This window comes from Carassius carassius, chromosome 36, assembly GCF_963082965.1.
Source record: "Carassius carassius chromosome 36, fCarCar2.1, whole genome shotgun sequence".
NCBI lineage: Eukaryota > Metazoa > Chordata > Actinopteri > Cypriniformes > Cyprinidae > Carassius > Carassius carassius.
Genome location: NC_081790.1, coordinates 25,004,760 through 25,026,080, shown reverse-complemented (window position 1 = coordinate 25,026,080; position 21,321 = coordinate 25,004,760). Strand labels below are relative to the sequence as shown.

At 34.7% G+C, this 21,321-nt stretch overlaps 1 protein-coding gene across 3 annotated transcripts in view; it reads right to left on the bottom strand.

Annotated features, from left to right (window-relative positions):
- Window positions 1-6,561: 6,561 nt before the first annotated feature.
- LOC132117474 (transcription factor COE1-A-like) overlaps window positions 6,562-21,321 on the bottom strand; it is a 115,280-nt gene continuing 100,520 nt past the window's right edge. Inside the window, exons 12-17 of one of the 3 annotated variants that reach the window (XM_059526778.1) lie at window positions 14,796-14,861; window positions 13,116-13,278; window positions 12,847-13,026; window positions 10,101-10,295; window positions 8,725-8,793; window positions 6,562-7,692 (exon numbers count right to left, since the gene is read on the bottom strand). In XM_059526778.1, the coding sequence (XP_059382761.1) occupies window positions 8,726-8,793; window positions 10,101-10,295; window positions 12,847-13,026; window positions 13,116-13,278; window positions 14,796-14,861 (672 nt within the window). In that variant the 3' untranslated portion in view covers window positions 6,562-7,692; window position 8,725. Of the gene's footprint in view, window positions 7,693-8,724; window positions 8,794-10,100; window positions 10,296-12,846; window positions 13,027-13,115; window positions 13,294-14,795; window positions 14,862-21,321 lie in introns of all 3 variants that reach the window. The other 2 variants (XM_059526777.1, XM_059526779.1) reach the window with 2 other exon arrangements.

Genomic DNA, 21,321 nt, shown 5'->3' with positions numbered 1-21,321 from the left:
CCAGTCGAGACATTCTGTTAACAGAAGGTACTTGTGTCAGCTCAAACACGGTTTGCTGAATATCCGCACACATATCTTGTTTTTATTGTTTTATTTTTAAACAATAAGATATATAGATTTTTATGTATCACTTTTGTAATCAAAACATGTGTAACAAATAGTCCACTGGAGACGAGTGTAGTGGTGAACCCAATTGCGGTTTTTATTTAACAGTGAAATCCAAAATACAAACAAAGCCTTAACTTGACTTGAACAGACTTGACTTGGCATGAACAGACTAGACTCACTGACGAGAAACAATGGCAACAAGACGGCTACTTATAGCAAACAATAAGGGTTACATGACACAAACCAATCAATGGGAAACACCTTATTTTACAGTGTCTTTGTTACATGTTACAACATGCAACTTATCCTAAACCAAACAGTTATCCTAAATCTAACCCTATACTTAGTATATTTTATGTATATGTAAGTAAGATGTAAGTACCGGTATATATAAGTAATATTACTTGGTATACTGGAGACATAAAATAAAAGGACAACATAAAATAAAATGTAACTTGTTTATTTACTGTTATAACTAGTAATAAGTATTTTCATCATGAACGTAGCTTTAAAAAAAAATTAAATGAAAATTAACTTTAATGCTGACAATCAGGGCTATCATATGAATATTTATTTAGGTGAAATAACCACAGAGGACAAACTTATTAGTTTGATGCATAGTTAAAAGATGTGTTTATATTGTGCATGTATGGTGACCCAAGATCATATGTTACCCAACCTTAAAAATGTATAATTATATGTATATGTACAGTATATGTGTTTGCATGTTTATGTATTAAGAGTTTCAATAAAAAAAATACAAATTCATTTAAATAAAATAAATTAAACGCTGATTAATTCAATTTAACATTTATTGTCAAAATAAATTAGATTATTTGAAATTATGATTTCTCCATATCATTCCAGATGTTTTTCTTTTTTCTTTTCTTTTTTGAATCTTGGAATGTTAAAATCATTCCTTCAGCCAATACTGACCTTAGTCTGTCCATACAGAGTAAAACTGACCCAGAATCATCTGTTCCCTCCCACTCATTAACCTTATGAACATCCCAAACCTTGTGCGGTTCTACAATGATTTTAACAACCCCGCTGTCAGTTAGGATAAATAGCTCTCCATCCCTGATTGTTAAATTATGTCCTCTATTATTCATCAATCTGTTCAGTGGCTGCATTAGAGGAGTGCATAGGTTTGACAGACAGACAGAGGGAGAGATGGGGGGCGGCGCACAGGGGTTAAACGCAGGAGGGAAGTGGCAAGACACACTCACACTGATCCATTAGCTAATGGAAGCCTAAAGCACTGTCACTTAACCCCCTGTGTTGCCATTATTGTCACACACATCTCTCAGCTGTGTGTGTGTGTGTGTGTGTGTGTGTGTGTTTGCTTGTGTGTGAACACGTGTGCACACAGTGTGCTTGAAAGTAATAAGAAGATCAAGTGTAGTATTCATGTGTGAGTGCATGAAAATGATTGTGTTTCTCTACAAAAATATGCACACAACACTGGAAATAAAATGGAGCGAGGAAGATGTTATCCTTGCCCAAAGTTAAGTTACATTTAGTTACATGGATATGTCAGTAGGTGACTGTCTTCATGAATGAGTCATTTAAGAATTCAACCAATTATATATTGTATATATATATATATATATATATTCATATATTCATACAGATTCATTCAACAATAGAAACAAGTAACAGCCAAGTGAGTCATTGAATCAGCTACTAAAAGAGCCTGTCCTCCAACAAAAAACGACCATATAGGTCGTTTGTGCAAGCACCTTATTACGACCTATATTTACGCTTTAAAGTTAAGTGCCCTCTAGTGGGCGTAAAAAATAATGACAGTATCGCGGGGCATCATTCGTCATGAAATGACGTATAATGTCATTACCAATAAAAACGCACGTTTATTTAAATGCAGTGTGTGGGCTTTTTACACCGATCTCACAGTATTTCCTACATATTGTACTAAGTGGCTTATTCGTTCGAATGACCACACCTAACCCCACCCCTAAACCCAACCCTCACAGAAATCATGCTAAATTATGATTTATTGAGCATATACATTTTTGTGCACATCCGTTCACTGGGATCGAACCCATGATAGCATAATTACATATCAAGGTATAATGCAATAATCTACCAACTGAGCTACACGAAACGCAAATCAGAGTGCAAATAAAAGAGTACAAAACATTAATATGAAAACAACCTTTTGCCGATAGGGGCGCAATTGTAGTATACTGTACGCTCTGATGGGTCGTATTTCTGGGATTTGGACAAACGGCCTATACAAGCGTATTGGTTGGAGGACAGGTTGTTAAAATTACAAATGGCATGTTGTGTCCAATCAAAAGCAAACAGAGCCTGTTCAGGCCAAGCGGCAGCCTTCTGGTCTCTATCGTGAAACCAACACGGAAGTGACTGAAACTGCAATTGATCTAGAGGCTGGCTCCAAAAGGGAATCAGTCCCATAGACTCCCCATGTTAAAATGACCAACTTTATAGCAGAAAAAAATATGTTTACAGCCTGGTGCAAAAAGTGGTTTTGGTCTATATTGCTAATTTTGCCCTTCATGACAACTCTGAGGGGGGTGAAATTTTTTAAAACTCATCCGTTTAAATTATATTAAGCTTCTGCATAATTAATGGCGTGGCCACTGGAGTGACAGGTGGATTGCCAATGCTGTCACCACTGTTGTGCTAGGTGGGCATGGTTTCATCAACCTGCTCCTGCCTCTTTGCCTGTTATCAATTATTCAGGAGTGATGCGCTACCAAGATGGCGACGACTGGCTCTGCCAATTTTAAGTTTCAAAAACGTTCTTCAGAAACCTATGGGCAACATCATGGACAATACGACCATGTTTTTATACAGTTTATAGTTCAGCCTAATGTTTATACCTAACACCAGCACTAAGCGTAATTTTGCAAATTGTATGAATTAATACAAATTAGCCACCAACTGACCATTTGCGGAGAGTTTGACTGATCATCATTGACCAATCATAAGGCAGCATCCACCAATTTGTCCGACAAACAATCAAGGCAGGAGAGTAGATTAACGTTGGTAGACTTGAACTTGAAAAGTGTTGTGTTCTGACATATTTCAGCTGTTAAAACAAGATACCTTCTGATGTTCATTCTTGTTTATTTCATGCTAAAACTAGTAAAGAGGAAGCGATGATTAGCTTACATGCCGCTTGAACTGAGGTGTTAAAGCGATCTGTAACAACACATTAAAGAGCCCCAAAACTGTATTTGATAACCAGGGTAAAAAATTAACATAATGACTAGAATATATCTAAAATCTAGAACACCCTGGAACCCACCTAGCAACTACCCTGGAAACAGAGCAGTGAGTCTTAATGACATTTTACATGGGCACTACTTAGAAAGTTTAAAACTACAGTTAAGTTATTTTCTTTTACAGGAAAAAATCAACAAAGAAGTTCAAATGTTCCAGACAATCAGCTTAAGTAAAAAGAAAAGACTGCCAGATAATTGGAAGAAAATGTAAAACCGACACAGCCATCAAATTCCTGCAGAACTCAACCTTCTGTACTGAGGTCAGGGGACAGACAGTTTTCAAGCCAGTCAAATCGGTTCATTTTACGTATGTGAGTATATCTGCTGATGACTGTAAATGTAAATGATGAACCAATTAAGTGTCAAATGCATTTTAATAATAATAATAAACAAAGACCAGAGCCATCATTAATAAGTTAAAGTGGCAGTGGGCATATTCTCTATGCCAGAAACATGTAATATATTAATGAACTAGAGTCATTAAAATGGGTCCATATTACTAATAAGGTGCGCTTAATTTCTGATGTGAATATAAATTGATGTGAATACAATTCTTTTTGCAGATGACAGACTTGTGTGTGATCATGTGAACCCCTGCGCTATAACGTCTCTTCATTTCTTTATACATATATAATTAATTGCTTTATTACAATGTCGCAAATGCCATACATTTAAATTTCCCACAACAACTAAAATTTAAACAGCACCATCCTATAAATGCTTAGAATTATTTTTTTAATAATAATAATAATAATAATAATAAAAATAAAAAAACACAAAGAATGAAGAGTCACAGACAAGAGGAAACTTTAATTAAATATTGTGAAAGTCAAAAAGTTATTTTACAGTTCAAAGGTATTTTAAAAAATGATCATCTTTACAGTAGTTTCTTTTTATATTTTAACCAGTAATAACTGCCCACTGAAAGTCCAGTCTACAACAAGTATGTAATCAACAGGAATAATAGTAGCAGATGACTTGTCAATTTAGATGTGTGACATATTAATAAATCAAGTAGCCATCAAATGAAAAACTTTGCTATTGATGCCCATTTAAATAATGGGAAAAGCCATGATTCAGAGGGAAATGAGCCACATAAACTTTGACTTAGATGAAACACAGACAGTTTTTAGATGTGATGCACAAAAAAAAAAAAAGATGAAATTTGTTAAGACATGACAGTGGAGAGGAGTGTCATGGAATGAAATGATCAAGCGAACAACTGGATAGACTCTTGTGCTGTTACTCCATAGTTTAACTTGTTAATTTATATTTTTATCTAACCAAACTATCTAAATAAGTATTTCTTAAAAATAAATAAATAATGTAAAAAAAGAAAAATCTGCATTAAGACATCTGATTGTTGGTACACTTAAAAAGAAAAAGAAAACCGTATTGTGAAATTATTGACAAGGGAAATAAAGGAAGAAAAACATGTGTATTATTTTCCCTTTAAAAAAGCAAATTCCGGAGAGAAAATATTCAAAAACAGAGAGATATTATTGTATATTTGCTGAGCATGAAAACAATAACTATCCTTTTCTCTGCAAGTTCCAGAGAAGCAAAATTAAAAGATTATATTGTTTACATGTTGAATATACTCTCAAACTTCATTGCATTAAAATACAAACTATTTAACAAACCTTGCCATCTGAAACAAAACAATGTAACAAAATGCTATAACATTTTAATAGAGAGAGGAAAAAAATCCAATCGCTCTTGTGTGAACAGCCCAAAAAACCTATCAGACAAACAGTTGTTCTTTGACATACAAAAATTACTATACAAATAAAATTCCAAAATCACATTAATGGACACAACTTGGCAGATGACAATATAAAAACAGATCATCGCCAAATGAAGAGCGAAAACACGCAAACATGAAGACAGTTTGAAGCATGTACAATTTCAAGCGATGCATACATACAATATTCATATGGGTATCCTACATATATCCCTTCATGAACATCAAAACCTCAGAGCTAAAGTCAATGAGATCTGCTAAGCATGTCGTAAACATTATATCAGTGACACTAGGTTGTACAAAGCTGCCTTATGACTCCATTCTGATGTATAAATATATTTAAAACAATGACTTTGGCAAAATAAAAGAGAATTATAAAATCAAACATATGTACATACTAGAATCCAATGTAATGGCTTCATCTGAATCTCGGCTCATTCGTGAGAAGGGTACAGAGATTTCACAGTGCTGACTATGCCGTAACATCCAAACCCTTCATCTCCTGAACATACACTCAGACTGATCTACATCGGTAGTTCTCAACCGGCGGGACGGGGAATAAAAATGTCTCATCTGATAGGGTCAATGGTAAATCAAAATAACATAATGCTATGAATCATATAATGTGCATAGTGATTTGAATGCATTTCAGTGTTGATTTGAAAAAAAAAAAATGCATTACTTTTGCATGATAATTTCAGGGCTGTGTTGGGCAAACTCAAAGGTAAAACCAGTTGAGAACCACTGAACTACAAGAAAAGCAGAACATTAAATAGTTAATCAGCTTCCTCCTCAACCTTTCAGTCGGTTCAGTCTGAACATTATCTACTGGAGGACTGCAAACTAAAGTATAAAAAAGTTATCACAGTTTTTATTTGTATCTTGTTTCTACAACAAAAACATATTAAAAGGAAAAAGATCATTAAAATGGCATAAAACACTAATAATTAGCATTTTTGTTTTTGACACTGCAAATCCTCCATAGAGAGTAGTTATAAAAAGAAGGCAGCGATCTCTTTTTGGGCTTTTTGACGGCATTATCTCTGTATAAAATGAGTGCTTGTCTTTGACTTTTTTGTGTTAATAGGGGTCAGTGTTTGCTCTCCCTGTTGAAAAAAACAGCATATGCTGGTTAGGGACCAGTTTAAACCAGCTTAAACCAGCTTCAATACATACCTAACCAGCATATGCCGTTTTTTTTTCGATGGGGCTATACATTTTGGCATTACATAATGATAAAACTGGGTAGAGATGAGCACGAAATGACTTGAAATGTTGCCTTCAAGTCATGTCGGATTTATCTTATTCCCTAATGAGAAACTTTAATTTCTTTTCTTGTCTTTCTGAGTTAGTGCTGTGCCAATTCAAATCATTGTGGGGACAAATCTTAATTAACTGTTAATATGCAGTTTGTGTGCTGTGGATCAAGAATAGCTATAAAGCTAAACCAAAAACACTACTTTTATGTGAGAAAGCTATCAATCTTTGAAGGAATAACTATAAAATAAATAAAAAAATACTTAAAGCATCAGGTACACACTTTGCATGCATCCTTTGCCTTTAAAGTGATAGTTCATCCAAAAATGAAAATTTGTTCCAAAAGTTGTTCCAAACTTGTATGAATTGAACAAAAAAGATATTTTAAAGAATGTGGGTAGCCAAACAGATTTGGAACAACTTGTGAGTGAGTAAATGATGAGAAAACAATCCCTTTAATTTTGTTGCAGTGGTGCTAAAAAGCTTAACATTAAGTATAAAAAGGGCCAAACATGCCCATTTTCCCCAACCAACGACTCTCAAAATGTTTTTCTGAATTAAAACTTCCCAGAAGGACTTGAAGGCAGCATAATATCAACAAATGGAATATGAACGTGAAAATCAAGGCAGTGACAATGCAAAGGAACTGAGTCTCTCAGCTCTGAATTGGTTTTTAACCATAAAAAAAGGCATGAATTAATTTTTTACATGGCTGTTTACATTGAGTTTACATTGCTGGCATTTTGTAGACTGATTGACTTTCAAATGCATTTTCACAAATTCAGTGGGACATTCCTTGAGCAAAAATCACCTGCAATCCTTCATCTAAAATCATAAATAGAAACCACTGCAATATTGTGTCAGGTATCATTTCATAAAAGGGTGGTACACACAGAAACACACAAATATGATGGCAAATCAATGACTACTGTTTTTTAAAATAAATAGACCTCTCATGTTATAGTGTAGACGGGGCGGGTCGCCCCTTATCTTAAAAAGTGTCTAGAAGGTGAGTACAAATCTCAACATCAAAACAGGGAGGTACAACAGTCAGTTCGATATTTTTCTCGTATCGTTCTTCCTCTATATCTTTTTGTTTCAAAGCAGATTGTGTTTAAAAAGGGCCTGAGTTTGTAGTTTTTCATCCTTCAGAACAAGACCAGGAGGTCAGTCCAGCGCCGGAGTATTCTGCACACGCTCAGTGAGACCAGTGGCATGAAAGAACATGTTTCATCTTTCCATCTGCACACACACACACACACACACACGCACACACACCCTACATTGGAGGAACAATCATTCCAGGGATAACTGTGAAGAGAGAAAAACACAGTGTTAGTTCACTTTACTCCATTAAACATGCCATCATTGAAACAGACCTGGCTTCACATTAAAATGAAGTGTGAGAGAATGAAACTATGAGAGGACGAAGAGAAAGCAAGCACCAGCTATAAGATTGGACCACGTTTCATGTTTTTCACAGTTCTTTAAACTCAGAAATCAGTTTCCACATCTGCGTTACAAACTGTGTCCCCTTCACATGAGGCATACATCCTAAATCTCTTTCAGCGTCAATGCGAAATTGGCAAAAATGAGACACTTGAAGCGCTTGATTAAACATCTAATTGTTTGCAAACCATTTCTGGGCTTGTAAGGTCATGCTTGCCCTGGTGTACACCACTAAAAATGATGAATTCAAGGAAATCTGAGACAGTCAGACAGACAGACAGTATCACATCATTCATGCCAGAAACTTCACTTTGTTTAGTTAAGCCAACATGTATTCTTTTTTTTTACGCACAAGGAAAATTCTTAGCACTGCAGATCTGACTCAACATGAGTTTAGCAACTGCTGACAAACAAGAAAAGAAGAGAGGTGAACTGTTTTGGATTCTCTAGGAACCGCTGGAGGTGAAACACAACCTTGAGCATAAGCATGCAAACACACACTCACACATAAAACTGACACACTGTAAGATAGTTTTCAATGTAGAATGTTCTGCAGGTATATAGCATGTACTGAACGTAAAAATGGTGTGTGATATATGGGAAACATGGGATATTTAAAGGTGAAGTGTCCGATTTTAAATGCAAATGCAAAATAATGACTGTTTTCGAACAGGTTTGCCTCATGTCTGTCACTTCCAACTTGCATAACTAAATTTCTTAGAGCTGGGATTGTAAATATTTTAACATCAGACTATGCACTTCACCTTAAAAAACAAGCATAGTTGTTTTTTTTTTTAATTATTATTCTAGAGCACTGTTATTTGTTGGTATATGGATGATCAGATATAGAAACAGTGGGATGGATGTGGGAGGAGTAACAGATGAGTAACATACTTCAGGAGAAGGCCAGGCCCTGGAGCACGCTGGCTGTGGAGTACTTGTTAGAGTCGACAAAAGACTGATCTGAGGGCAGTGGAGAGAAGAAGAAGGGAAAGGGAAAGAAGAGAGAGAGAGATGTTAATATCAGATCGAATGATGGGTGAGTATATGGTCAAAAGGAGAGATATTCATGCCTCTAGTTTACTATGTCACAGATCCTCACAAGACTTTAGTGTCACATACATTGTCATTCAGATATTTGGGATCAGTACGATTTATTATTATTATTATTCAGCAAGGATGTACTTATATGCTGTTTTATATATATATATATATATATATATATATATATATATATAAATATATATATGTATATAGCTGTTATTTTGAACTCTGTACATTAAAAAAACTCTATAAATATTAAGCAGAACAACCGTTTGCAACTGATAATATTAAGAAATGTTTCTTGAGCAACAAATGCAATAATTTCTGAAGAATCATGTGACCCTGAAGACTGGAGTAATGATGCTGAAAATTCAGATTTGCCATCACAGAGATAAATTAAAATGTAAAACATATTCAAATTTAAAACAGTTATTTTAAAATGTTTTTTATTTTTTATTTTTTTATATCAAATAAATGCAGTCTTAGGAGGTTAGAGCCAATAAATAAATAAATAACAAAACATTCAAATATCATATCATTAAATATCATACAATTAAATTAAATTAAATTAAATTAAATTAAATTAAATTAAATTAAATTAAATTAAATTAAATTAAATTAAATTAAATTAAATTAAATTAAATTAAATTAAATTAAATTAAATTAAATCTACTTCAGTATCACCGAATATCATTACTGTCATATTGTAAATGTAAATATAAATTTAATTCAAGCTAAGCATACTACACATGCATTTACATATTTATGAACTTGATAAAAATACCCTGCAATTGTGCTCATTTTTCATTTCAATTCTGCGGAAGTTGTGCTGATGTCCAACTAAAGATATACTGAGCTGAAGTATATTTGATTGTGCTAAAGTGGAACTATTGCAAGTATACTTCAGCTACACTTTAAATATCTTGCTTTTAAAGACTGATATTATTCAAATATCATACAATCCTCATCAATGGTGACATTAAAACACATTTTAGGCTTAATATTAATACAAAAAACCTACAAGGTGCCAATTTGAGCTGAAACAGAATGATGCTCAGAAATTATTTAAATAAGTTATAGATTTTCCTTTTGAAAAGTCGAGCCTCTGGAAGTTATCAGCCCGCTTTTATACAGTGTCATCAGTGAACTTCCATTTTATTGCTGAAGTATTTTCAGTTTCTAAAAGTGTCATAACCCCACCCCAGCAGAATCTTTTTGTGCGTTACCTTGGAGACCATTCCCATTGGTGCCAGTGCATGTAGGTGGAGGTGAAGACTGGGGCCGAACGACAGGAGCGAACGCGCTCTTCTGTTTCACAGCTGAAACCATGTTTGCCGGAGAGAAGGAGAAGATTCCAGAGGAGCTGCTGCAGTTTGAGGGCAGGCTGGTGGAGGAGGCCATGGTGGGGCTGGAGGGGACGACTGCAGGAATGCAGAGAGCGGGGATGAGAAACACAATTCGGATTCAGCAGGTAAACAAGCAAGGAAGAGATAAAAAGTCTTGTGGGAAAGAGTTTGGAGCAGAAATGATTCGTTGCAATTAATCTCAATCACAGAAGAATACAATTGAACAATGGCCCTAGTAAAAAAGTAATATAATTAAAATACATTTATTTCCTACTATGTATAGTTCAAATCTAATAACATATTTACTGACATATCACTCGAGACCTATTTATAATTCAACTTTATTTGGAGTACTACTTGTGCACAATGCACATTTCTTAATTTTAAGCCTAAAATGTGTATAAATGTCACTACTGATGAGGATTGTTTGATTTTTGAATAATAAATTGAATTCATCTTTAAAAGCACGATATTTAAAGTGTACCTGAAGTATACTTGCAATAGTTCCACTTTAGCACAATCAATACTTTATTATATCTTTAGTTGCACTACTTCTGCACAATTAAAGTGCATTAAGAACAAAACTAGTTGAAACAATGTTGAATGCAATGATGTTGTCAAATTAGAAGCATTATAACAAAGGATCCATTCCTTTGTTGGAATCCATTCATCAAGTCTTAACTAATCATTTAATGAAAACTGGAAGCTTAACAGGGGTCTCTGCATTTGACTGGAAGTGTCTGATGGAGTCAGTGAGCCTTTTATAATACTTGTTTTGTAAAGAAGACCAGAGTCAACAGAGGATAGAGTGGGCAGGGTTGCATTGCCGAATTCCTGATTGCTTTCTTTTCCTTTGCACGGGATGTTTGTGTCAAAGTTTTGCGTGCTGCTCGTCTCGCCTTTTTTAAGATTTAATGTCAGATTGCCCCCCGCCCCGAACACACACCCTCACTGCTCAAGTCATAATTAACCAAACAAACACATCTCTCTTGGAATATTCCAAATTCTTTAGTCTCTGGCTCACTTTCACATGTCTGGTTAATTGGAAAAAGCAAGCAATTAAGTATTAGCTCAATAAATAACAGCTGGAGCGAGGTGGCACTGTCAGGGGAACAGAAGAGAGACAGAGAGAGAGAGAGGCGAGAGAACTTTTAAAGAGCTGTTGAATATAGACTGCAGAGCATTGTGGGAATTCTCAGTTGGGAATTCTATCAGACCTAAAGGCCCATACTGTCAGACTTCCTGCAATGATTGTGCATCAAAGACAGAAGTTTGTTTGGAAATAAGAGCTTGTTGGAGCATGTGAATTAAACACTTCAACTGTCAAATTTCACCCCATAAAACAATACAGTAGTTCCAAAATACTGTATGCCTTTTGAATGGATTTTATCACTTTCATGTATTTAAACATTGCAGACGAAAGCATGTCACAGTAGGTCTTGACATCACATTTTGTCATATGTCTTCAAGTGAAAGTCAGATTTAAAAGCTACAGCAGAGGGAAGATTTTATTCAAGTTAAAAATGTGGATCTATTCCTGACATAAACCAATCATATGGCTTCAGATAACATGGGAATATAATACATGGGCTATGCAGACTACACACACACACACACACACACACAAAAAAAAGATTTCTAGTAATTGCTGGTAAATGTTACAAATAATTACAAAGGGGCTGTTTACACCTGGCCACTTCATGCGTTTTCTCAGATCGGATAGCTATCTGATTTATCAAAACGGTTCCATTTACACCTGGTCACATGAATGTGTTTTTGCGAAACGGATTTAAATCCGATCTTCAATTCCCGCGCTATATGCAGATTTAATGGAGTGCACGTCACCGAAAGCAACAGATATGAGCTGCATTTTATTGATCATCAGCTAAAATGTCAAAATCAAAGACTGTAATAAGAGAGCGGCAACAGCACTGGTAAGATAATTTTGTTTCTCTACTATTAATGATGATGATTGTGTGTTAAGCGTTCGCGACTTACTTTCACTTTGATTTGCGATAGTTTGCACGTTCGTTTAATGAATATATGCTCAGCTTCTCATCTGGTGGTGCGTGTTCCAGTAGCGTCGTCATATCTGGCTATAACATTACATATAGCCTATAACACGCCCTCACACGTTTATTTTTTTAGCATTTTGGGGAGGAGTACAATTTACATATGTGGTTTTAACAACCAGATGCATTTACACTTGTCTAGTTTTGTCTGGAATGCGGCCCAGACCACCTCCTGAAGTGGTTTGAGCGATCGGATTCAAATCCGTCTCAAATGCGTTTCGGAGGGCATTTACACCTGGTCTTTTCACGATCGGATAGCTATCCGATCTGAGAAAACGCCTGAAGTGGCCAGGTGTAAACGGCCCCAAAGAAATGGCAGGAAAGTGGAAGTGGAAAGACTAAAGTTGTATTGTCTTGTAGAACGTAATATTATTTCCAATTATTTATAACTTTGAAATGTTCAAATGTAAAAAATAAAATTGGTACTTTTAAAGTGAATTTTTAGCGTTTCACTTTCATTGGAAAACAGCAGCTTGGACATTCTGCTAAACATCTCCTTTTGCGTTTTATGGAAGAAAGGAAGAATATACAGAACATGACATCTCAGTACTCACTTGCGTAGGGCGAGTTTGCAGCAGAGCCGTTCAGGAAGCTCGGAGAGCCGGTCAGGTTGGTCATGCCGCTGTTGCCGTAGCCGTTCATGCTGGTGGATACTGTACTGTAACTGCTCTGCTGAGGGGTGGAACTGGGCACATATCCGTGTGGTGATACGCTACTCGTGTTACGACTGAAACCTGTGGCCGGACACAGAGAAAACTTCAACTGAGCCTTATGTCAAAGTAGTGTGGCAGTATTCAGCTTTGATAAACTACATCCATCTTACCCTGGTTTCCACCCTGAGACGACTCAGAGACGTTAACGGCGAGCTGTCCAGTGAAGGAGTTCACTCCCATCATGCTTGCATGGACAGAGCTGTTGGTGAGGCCGGTGAGCTGGTTGTGGTTTCGTGGCACATTGTACAGGGCTTCAGCAATGTCTGCTGCTCGCTTAAGAATGATTTCCTAAGGAAAAATGATCCATCATCTCTCACAATTGAATACTTTCATAGCATACATGGGTGTTGTTTCAACTTTTATGTCCCTGGACTGATTTTGGCAACACTTTATTTTGATGGTAGCTTTTAGACATTCAGTTTACTATAGGCAACTCGGCAACTAATTGTCCACTAGCAGTCATTAGAGTATTTGTAGACTGTCTGCTTAATATCAGCTAAGACTTTTTTATATATATTTCCCCAACACACTTTTACTGGCTATAAGTAACTTTGCAAGTACATGTCAACTTATTCTACTGACCCTAAGCTAACAGTCAAATACTCTACTAATACTCTAATTAGATTTATAGTGGACATGTATTTGCAAAGTTACTTATAACTGAATTTCTGGGGAGATCATATATATATATACACATATTTAAAAAAATCAATCGAACTTTGCATTATATGAAGGTCAAATTAAAAAATGTACATCATGACTTTATTTTTTCCACTTTTCAAATGCTTTTTATATGTTATTGTTACAATTTTTGTAGTGTCAGAGCTTCAGTAATGAAATATGAAATGCAACAAAAATTTCAAAAAGATTGGTATTTATTTTCTTCAATTAATTTTAATTAGTGCTGTTAAATGATTAATAATTAATTTTTGACAAAGTATATGTGTGTGTACTGTGTATATTTATTATGCATATTTAAATACACACGCATGCATGTATATAATTAAAAAAATGTGTTACGTTTATATATATACACTAAAGTTCAAAAGTTTGGGATCAGTAAGACTTGTAATGTTTTTTTAAAGAAGTCTCTTATGCTCATCAAGGCTGCGTTTATTTGATCCAAAATATTGAAAAAAATAATAATATTGCAAAATGTTTTTACAATATTAACACTAGTTTCTATTTTAATATCCTATAAAATATAATTTATTTCTGTAATGCAAAGCTGAATTTCCATCAGCCATTACTCCAGTATAAAGTGTTACATAATCTTAAGAAATCATTCTAATAATTATTATTAGAATTATCAATGTTGGCAACAGTTGTGCTTTTTTTGGAAACTGCGATATCAAATAAATGCAGCCTAAAAGTCACTCCTTTAAAAACAATTACATGAATATAAATATATACATGCAAATATTAATATATATATATATATATATATATATATATATATATATATATATATATATATATATATATATATATATACTGTATGTGTATGAATTCATGCATATACATAATAAATATACACATATTATGCAAACAAAAACTTATATTTTGGATGCGATTAATCATGATTATGGACATTATTCATAGACAAATTAAATAAATATTTATGTTTTTTTTTTTTTGTTTTTTTTTTTTTTATGTTTTTAAGTTTGCAGGGCCAAAAATACAGACAGAAACACCCATATATTTTCAACATGTGTTAACAGTCAACTGTTAGTGAAGGGAATTTATGCGACTGTAATTTATCAATGATAACCAAGGAGTTTCTTCCTCACCTGGTTGTTATGAGGCATTCCATAAAGTGCTTCCACTAGATCTGCTGCTCTCTTTAAAATCACTTCCTGCATGCACGACAAAACAAACAAAAGAAATATTAACGATCAAAAACGTTTGAGAATCAATTTCATCCTCAGTTCAATCTATATACATTTACAATCCATAACACGTATCACTTGTAAATATACAATGTGATGTTCTCTTTCACAGATTTCCATTTAATAGCATCGGCGATCATCACAGCCAAGTGGAACACATGGAGCTGATGTTTGCTCAATTGTTCTGTGTCTGTCAGGATGAAAAAGTGCAGTATTTCAGCAAACATCTGCTTTGCGTTGAGGAAGGACAATGCAATCTATGTTTGCAGAGAAGGTCACTCGGTTTCACAGTACTGGGCAATAACTCAGCGGAGAGCAAGCTCTCAGAAGAGCTCTTGTGATGACGGTACATCAGAGATTGAATCGATGCGCTCCCGCTAATGAGAAGTAATTACTTTAACATATGCTTTTCTGTGCAGTCAAATGATGGGAAAGAAGGACAGCGGGTGTCGTGATTGTTTAAGTGTAATGGCTGGAAAACATTAGCGACTTTTGTTTAGCTTTAATAATGTGATTATGTGGCTTGAGCAATATCTCCACATTATCAAACTAGCATGAGGGAAGTGAACCAAACGACATGCTTGTCTTGGCCAGTAAAAGTTGAGACACGAAATCCTGTGTTTTGAACAAATTTTCACAAACAATGACCACATCATGTAGGTTTGTCATTCGAAATCTCTCATAAATTAAATGCAACATACGCATATGCAACATATGCAAAATACCCTTATGGAAAAATCACACCAATTTCACATTTTTTAAAATGTCAACTTTTTTGAAACCCTTTACCAATGTTTCACATGTGAAACTTTTAAATAGGAAATGATTAAATATGTTCACACACTGGGCCTCGTTCATTAAACAGAAGAAAAAAAAAACTCGAATAATATATTTTTTGTTCTGAATTGCACTGATATAAATGTAAATAGTTTCGACAAATCATTTTTGTGTTAATTGTTGAATAATAAAATAATAAATAATCATATCAATGCAAAATCATTCCAGAACTGAAAACCATTCTTCCATAAATTATAGCATGTTATAAATGTGATCATAAAACCAACTAAAAATGAACTTTTTACATTAAATGTTGCAATAATAGAAATGCAAAATGTAAATAAAACCATTCTTCCATTGATTGGTGCATTGAAACGAATGTAAAATGTTGCATTGTCATAACTGTAAATCATTTATAAAACCAGCCTTATGTAAATATATATGTGGTTGCATTAAATATTTAACGTTTCTTATCTAAGTTGTTAAATTCATTAAACTTTTAATCACAAAATGGTCCCATCCCTGTGAATGTAAATCATTAGAAAAAAATAATAATATATTGTTGCAAAAATTGTTAAAAATATTAATTAATAATTGTTTAAATAAAACAAATCAATCATAACAACTTTCTTAATCAGTCATAAATCTAAATTATGCATAGAATAAATTTTATGCTAAATGTAAATATAATTTGCATAAATGCAAATTGCTGCATGAACGAATGGTTTTACAAACAATTTACAAAGAAATTTGTTCTGCTCATGTATATAAAATAATGAGGCCCTTTAAGTTGTTTTTTTTTTTTTTTTCGTAAGGGTACTGTTGTTGGATGTTTGAATTGCAGAACTGTTCATATGGTCCTCAAGCATTTTCCTTATATTTCTCCATTCCTGTATGTTGGAGAGTGGGAGGTCTTTGGGAGAAGTTAATGCAGAAGGGCGCTGCTTCAGCTAACTGAGTGACAAGGCACAAAATTGCTCCCTCCTCTGAATGCAACCTTCATCAGGATCTTACCCCTTAGCATGTGTGTGTGAGCACTGTGTTGGAACATATTGCCTCCCAGTCAGCCCTGGGGTGTGTCGCATCATGCACACACACACACAAACAAAACTTGACGGGGGTCAGGCAAGCAATGAAGAGTTTTAGTGCGCTGTCCAAGGTGCTAAATTCACTCAATTATGGCCATGCTGGCACTGTGTTAACCTCTCATTATCGTCACGGGGAGCTGTTAGAGCGATAGATCCTGCAGCGAGAGTGAGGAGGCGGAGGAGAGTCCCTCTGCAGCCCAGCGTGGGGGAGCGCGAGAGGGATACTGGCGAGCAGAAGTTCCCGAATGAACGTGGGGCAGCCTGGAGGCAGTGAATTCCCAGTACGTGCGAGTTCAGCCAAAACATCAATCAAATTCAGCGGAAAAGATGAGGAGCAGAGGTCGATGATGAATACTGTATAGCAGAAACACTGAGCTCTATACATCACAAATGTAATATGTTTTCCTATGACTGTTGACCAGGTACTAAGACTCATCCATAAAAGTCAAACAGTGATCAGTTCAGTTAAGAAATCATCAAACCTACATGAATGAAAACATGGAAATCATGACAAAACTGAAAACCAGACACAACTATAAGTTAAAGACAATCCATAATTATCCTTCTAGGAAACACCGTCAAAAAATGATGATTGTCCCAACATTACATGACTGTGCCTCACATTACAGGAAGCAGTTTAACATGTTCAGATCATTTTGACAAAGCTATTTACTGTTCAGCATTTGTTCACAGCGTTGATTAGATCAGCTCTGATGCAGCAAGACATCAGCAGATGATGGCATCACAAGCTTCATATACAATGATATCAGCAAATTTGGTTTCCCGGAAAGGTTTTTAGTTGGCATTTCCGAAAACCTGCTATTTATTTAACCCTATAAAGCCAACTTTATCATATCTGATACACACATTTCTAAGTCCTCTAGATCATTAATGCATTGTGTTGCATTATCTGTTTTGTCCAAAATAAAAAGTGCAAAGCTTTGATCATAAAACTAAGCCACTACTAACTTGTCACTTTACTAAAATTTTATTGGGAGATGCATAGTGACAACTGATATTTATATGCATTTTATGTAAGTATGTTAAGTAGTTATAACGATCTCATTGATTTACATTGCAAGCTATTAATTTCATTCTACTGTTTGGGCATATGAATGATAACATCTGCAACAAACTGAATACATTTTTAGTCTTTTATAATAGTATATAACAATGTGTGTGTGTGTGTGTGTGTGTGTGTGTGTGTAAATATATATATATATATATATACGTGTGTGTGTGTGTGTGTGTGTGTGTGTGTGTGTGTGTGTGTGTGTGTGTGTGTATATATATATATATATATATATATATATATATACACAGTATATGTATATGTATATATATTCTCCTGTATAGTACAATATGAGCAATAAAAGATGTACCTGATGTAACAAAAAAAAATAATAATAAAAAAATAAAAAACAAAAATGAAAACTGACTAATAAAGGCTCCAAAATGGGCAGGTTGTGTAGGGCCATGTCAGATCTCATTATGAATGTAAATGTCCAGTAGAGCATTCAAACTTCTGTTCTCCTCTCTAATCCTTTCATACGGGCTACTACACCGTCTGTCCGTCTGAGCTTCTCAGGTCTGTCTGGCTGTGAACTGTGAACATTACAGCCTCTATAGGAAACTAAACTGAGAGGTTTAGATAGGAGAAACACTCAAAAAAAAAAAAATGAACTGGGGGAAAATGTCTAAAATGCTATCTCTAATGACTGATAAATATGTCAGAAACAAAAATAGATGATATTGCATATGCTGTACAGCAAATGATTGCTTAATCAGGTGTATCACATTCCAAAAAGTAATTAAAAGTTTTAATTTCACATTGCTGTACGAATTTTGCTTGAAAAACCTATATATAAAAAATATCTTACATTTTAACTCTATAAAATGCATTACATACGTTAAAACTCTATCAATCTGCTTACAGTAGATTCATTGTATTGTAAACATACAGTAGCATCCTAAGCAAAAGTTAAGCTTTTGTTTACAGTTTGTCTGTAAATCAGCTTTATATAAAAACAGTAGAAGTCTATGGCATGTCTTCATTTAGATCTGTGTGTGTGTGTGTGTGTGTGTGTGTCTGCATCTCTCTCTGTGGCGTCCCTGTGTTTGGCTGGTATGATTGAGGTGAGCAGTTGAAAAGAGAGCCCCGTCAACAAACTGTTATTACCTCAATAAGGACGAGAAAATCGATGGGGCGGAGAGGAACAGAGCGTGTGTGTGTGTGGTGCCGCCGCTGCCAATGGGACAGCAGCCAAGACCAGAGAGATGGAGAGAGAGAGAGAGAGATTATGGATAATTCTCTGTTCCTCCATATGTCCGACCTCTTCATTGAGCTCAACACTGTTCTGAATGTCAGAGGTGCCAGTGCGCTGGAATAATTTCTCTTCCTGCTTTCAAACACACACACACACACACACACATCCACTGCTGTGACTCAATTACTGGTGCTGGAGCAATAATAAAGTCCAGCCAGCGGAGACTTCGATCGCTGACCTGCCGGGAGGCACCGCTGGACAGCTGACTTCACCATGATGGATCACCTCTGGGTGCCAGCGCTCTTAAACCCACACACACATGTATATACAATAAGCTCCCAGCACATGACCAAACATACACACTTGTGAAATGAACAAGCAAAATACACTCAACGCTCTAAAGAGAAGATGAATGTAGAGAGGGAGCTTTTATAGTTTCTGTGATTTTGCCAACTATCTTCCTGAAGTACACAGCATCATGGAATAATATTCCCATTAAACAATCATATTTTAAGGCTAGAGAAAGGTGGTGGTCTAGAGAAGGACTCTGACAGGTTGATTCCCATCAACATAGAATTTGCCAGAGATTTAAACTAATATCGGAGTAGCTCCGCTCACTAACATGTGATTGTGCTAGTCAACACTACAAAAGACGTTTATCTAACAACAGCTTCAGTAGTGTACTGTAGATTCGTGTATCGTAGTCTTCTAGATGTGATCGACCCGAGTTCGAATCCGCCTTTTGCTGATTTTTTCCCATCCCTTTTCAAATCTCATAAATCGTAAAGGCATTTATTTTCATAAAAAATGAAGGAAATTATTGCAAAGTTAAAAAATATGGTATCGGGTAGGTGTAGGAAGGGCTTTAGTCCCAATGAATTGGCATCCATTTAATAATTAGAATAAAAATTATAATTTATACTCAATATTGCATACTGTTTTATAATATACTACAATTCTGAGGTGCAGATAATTGCTGCTATTTGCAATAGCATATCACTAAGAAAATCCTGCTATTTTAATCTAATAGCTCATAAACAATCTAATCTAAATATAATATAATATAATATAATATAGTACAATATAATATAATATAATATAATATAATATAATATAATATAATATAATATAATATAATATAATATAATATAATATAATATAATATAATCACAAAACATCACTTGACAAAACATTCATAAGGTTTACAATTACCATTTCTATAATGCCTCAAGGATAAAACAGTTAACCGTTTGCTTAACATGAAATTATATATATATATATATATATATATATATATATATAATATAACGGTAATATAAAATAATATAATATACTTGTCATTAAATGCCCTTTTATTAAATTTTGCTATTAATTTATTAATTACTTTTTTATTATTTAATTTTATTTTATACTTAAATTAAAATGGCAGAATAATGCTTTAGCCCCAAACCTCAGGCCTAAGCTGAGGTCTGACCCGAAACCCTAAAAAAAAAAAATGTTGTTCCAGAATCAACAAGAAACTTGTTCCAGGAACACGCTGTACTCGGTGAAATCTAAGCCAGTGTTTCTAAAAAACCTGACGTATTCCCGGTATAACTGAGATTTGAACTGTGAATCTCAGTGATTGAACAAAGACTGTCATATTTCTAGAGCTCCAGCATAACTAATGCAAACCAAATACCTCCACCCTCTGTGACGCTGGCTTAGTTGGACTATTTACACTGTTAAAGAAACACAATTTCATTAAGACCAAATTGGCCCAAACGGAAAAACAGAGAAAACACTGTGCAGAGTACCTGTTACACTCGATCCATTTACAACAAACACAACACATGCAAACATTGCTCTGTATACGTGTAGAAGTAAAACAGAAACATGATGCAACTCTTTCTGTCCTTTTGCAACAGACTCTAATGTTCATCCAAGCAGAATTATTACCATATGAGTTTCATCACCAAGACAATGATGACATAACAGAGGCCGGCCCACCATCTCAGTCCTTCATAAGTGAGACTCATTACTTTGATGTTATAGCTAATGCTGTAGCACTCTTTCTAAATCAAGGAAAGAGGCTCTGGAAGCACTTAATAGTGATAGAGGAATGTCAGATGAAATGCATACAGCTGTAAAATGATTCATGATTCAGCCCACACAACATACATTCTTGATAAACCTGTTAGTTCAACAGAGTTATGCAGTTAACCCTTCCAAATTAATCAGTTATATATTTTACATAAAAAAATTGAGATTCAAATAAACTATTTGAATTGATAATATATATATAAAGCTACATAA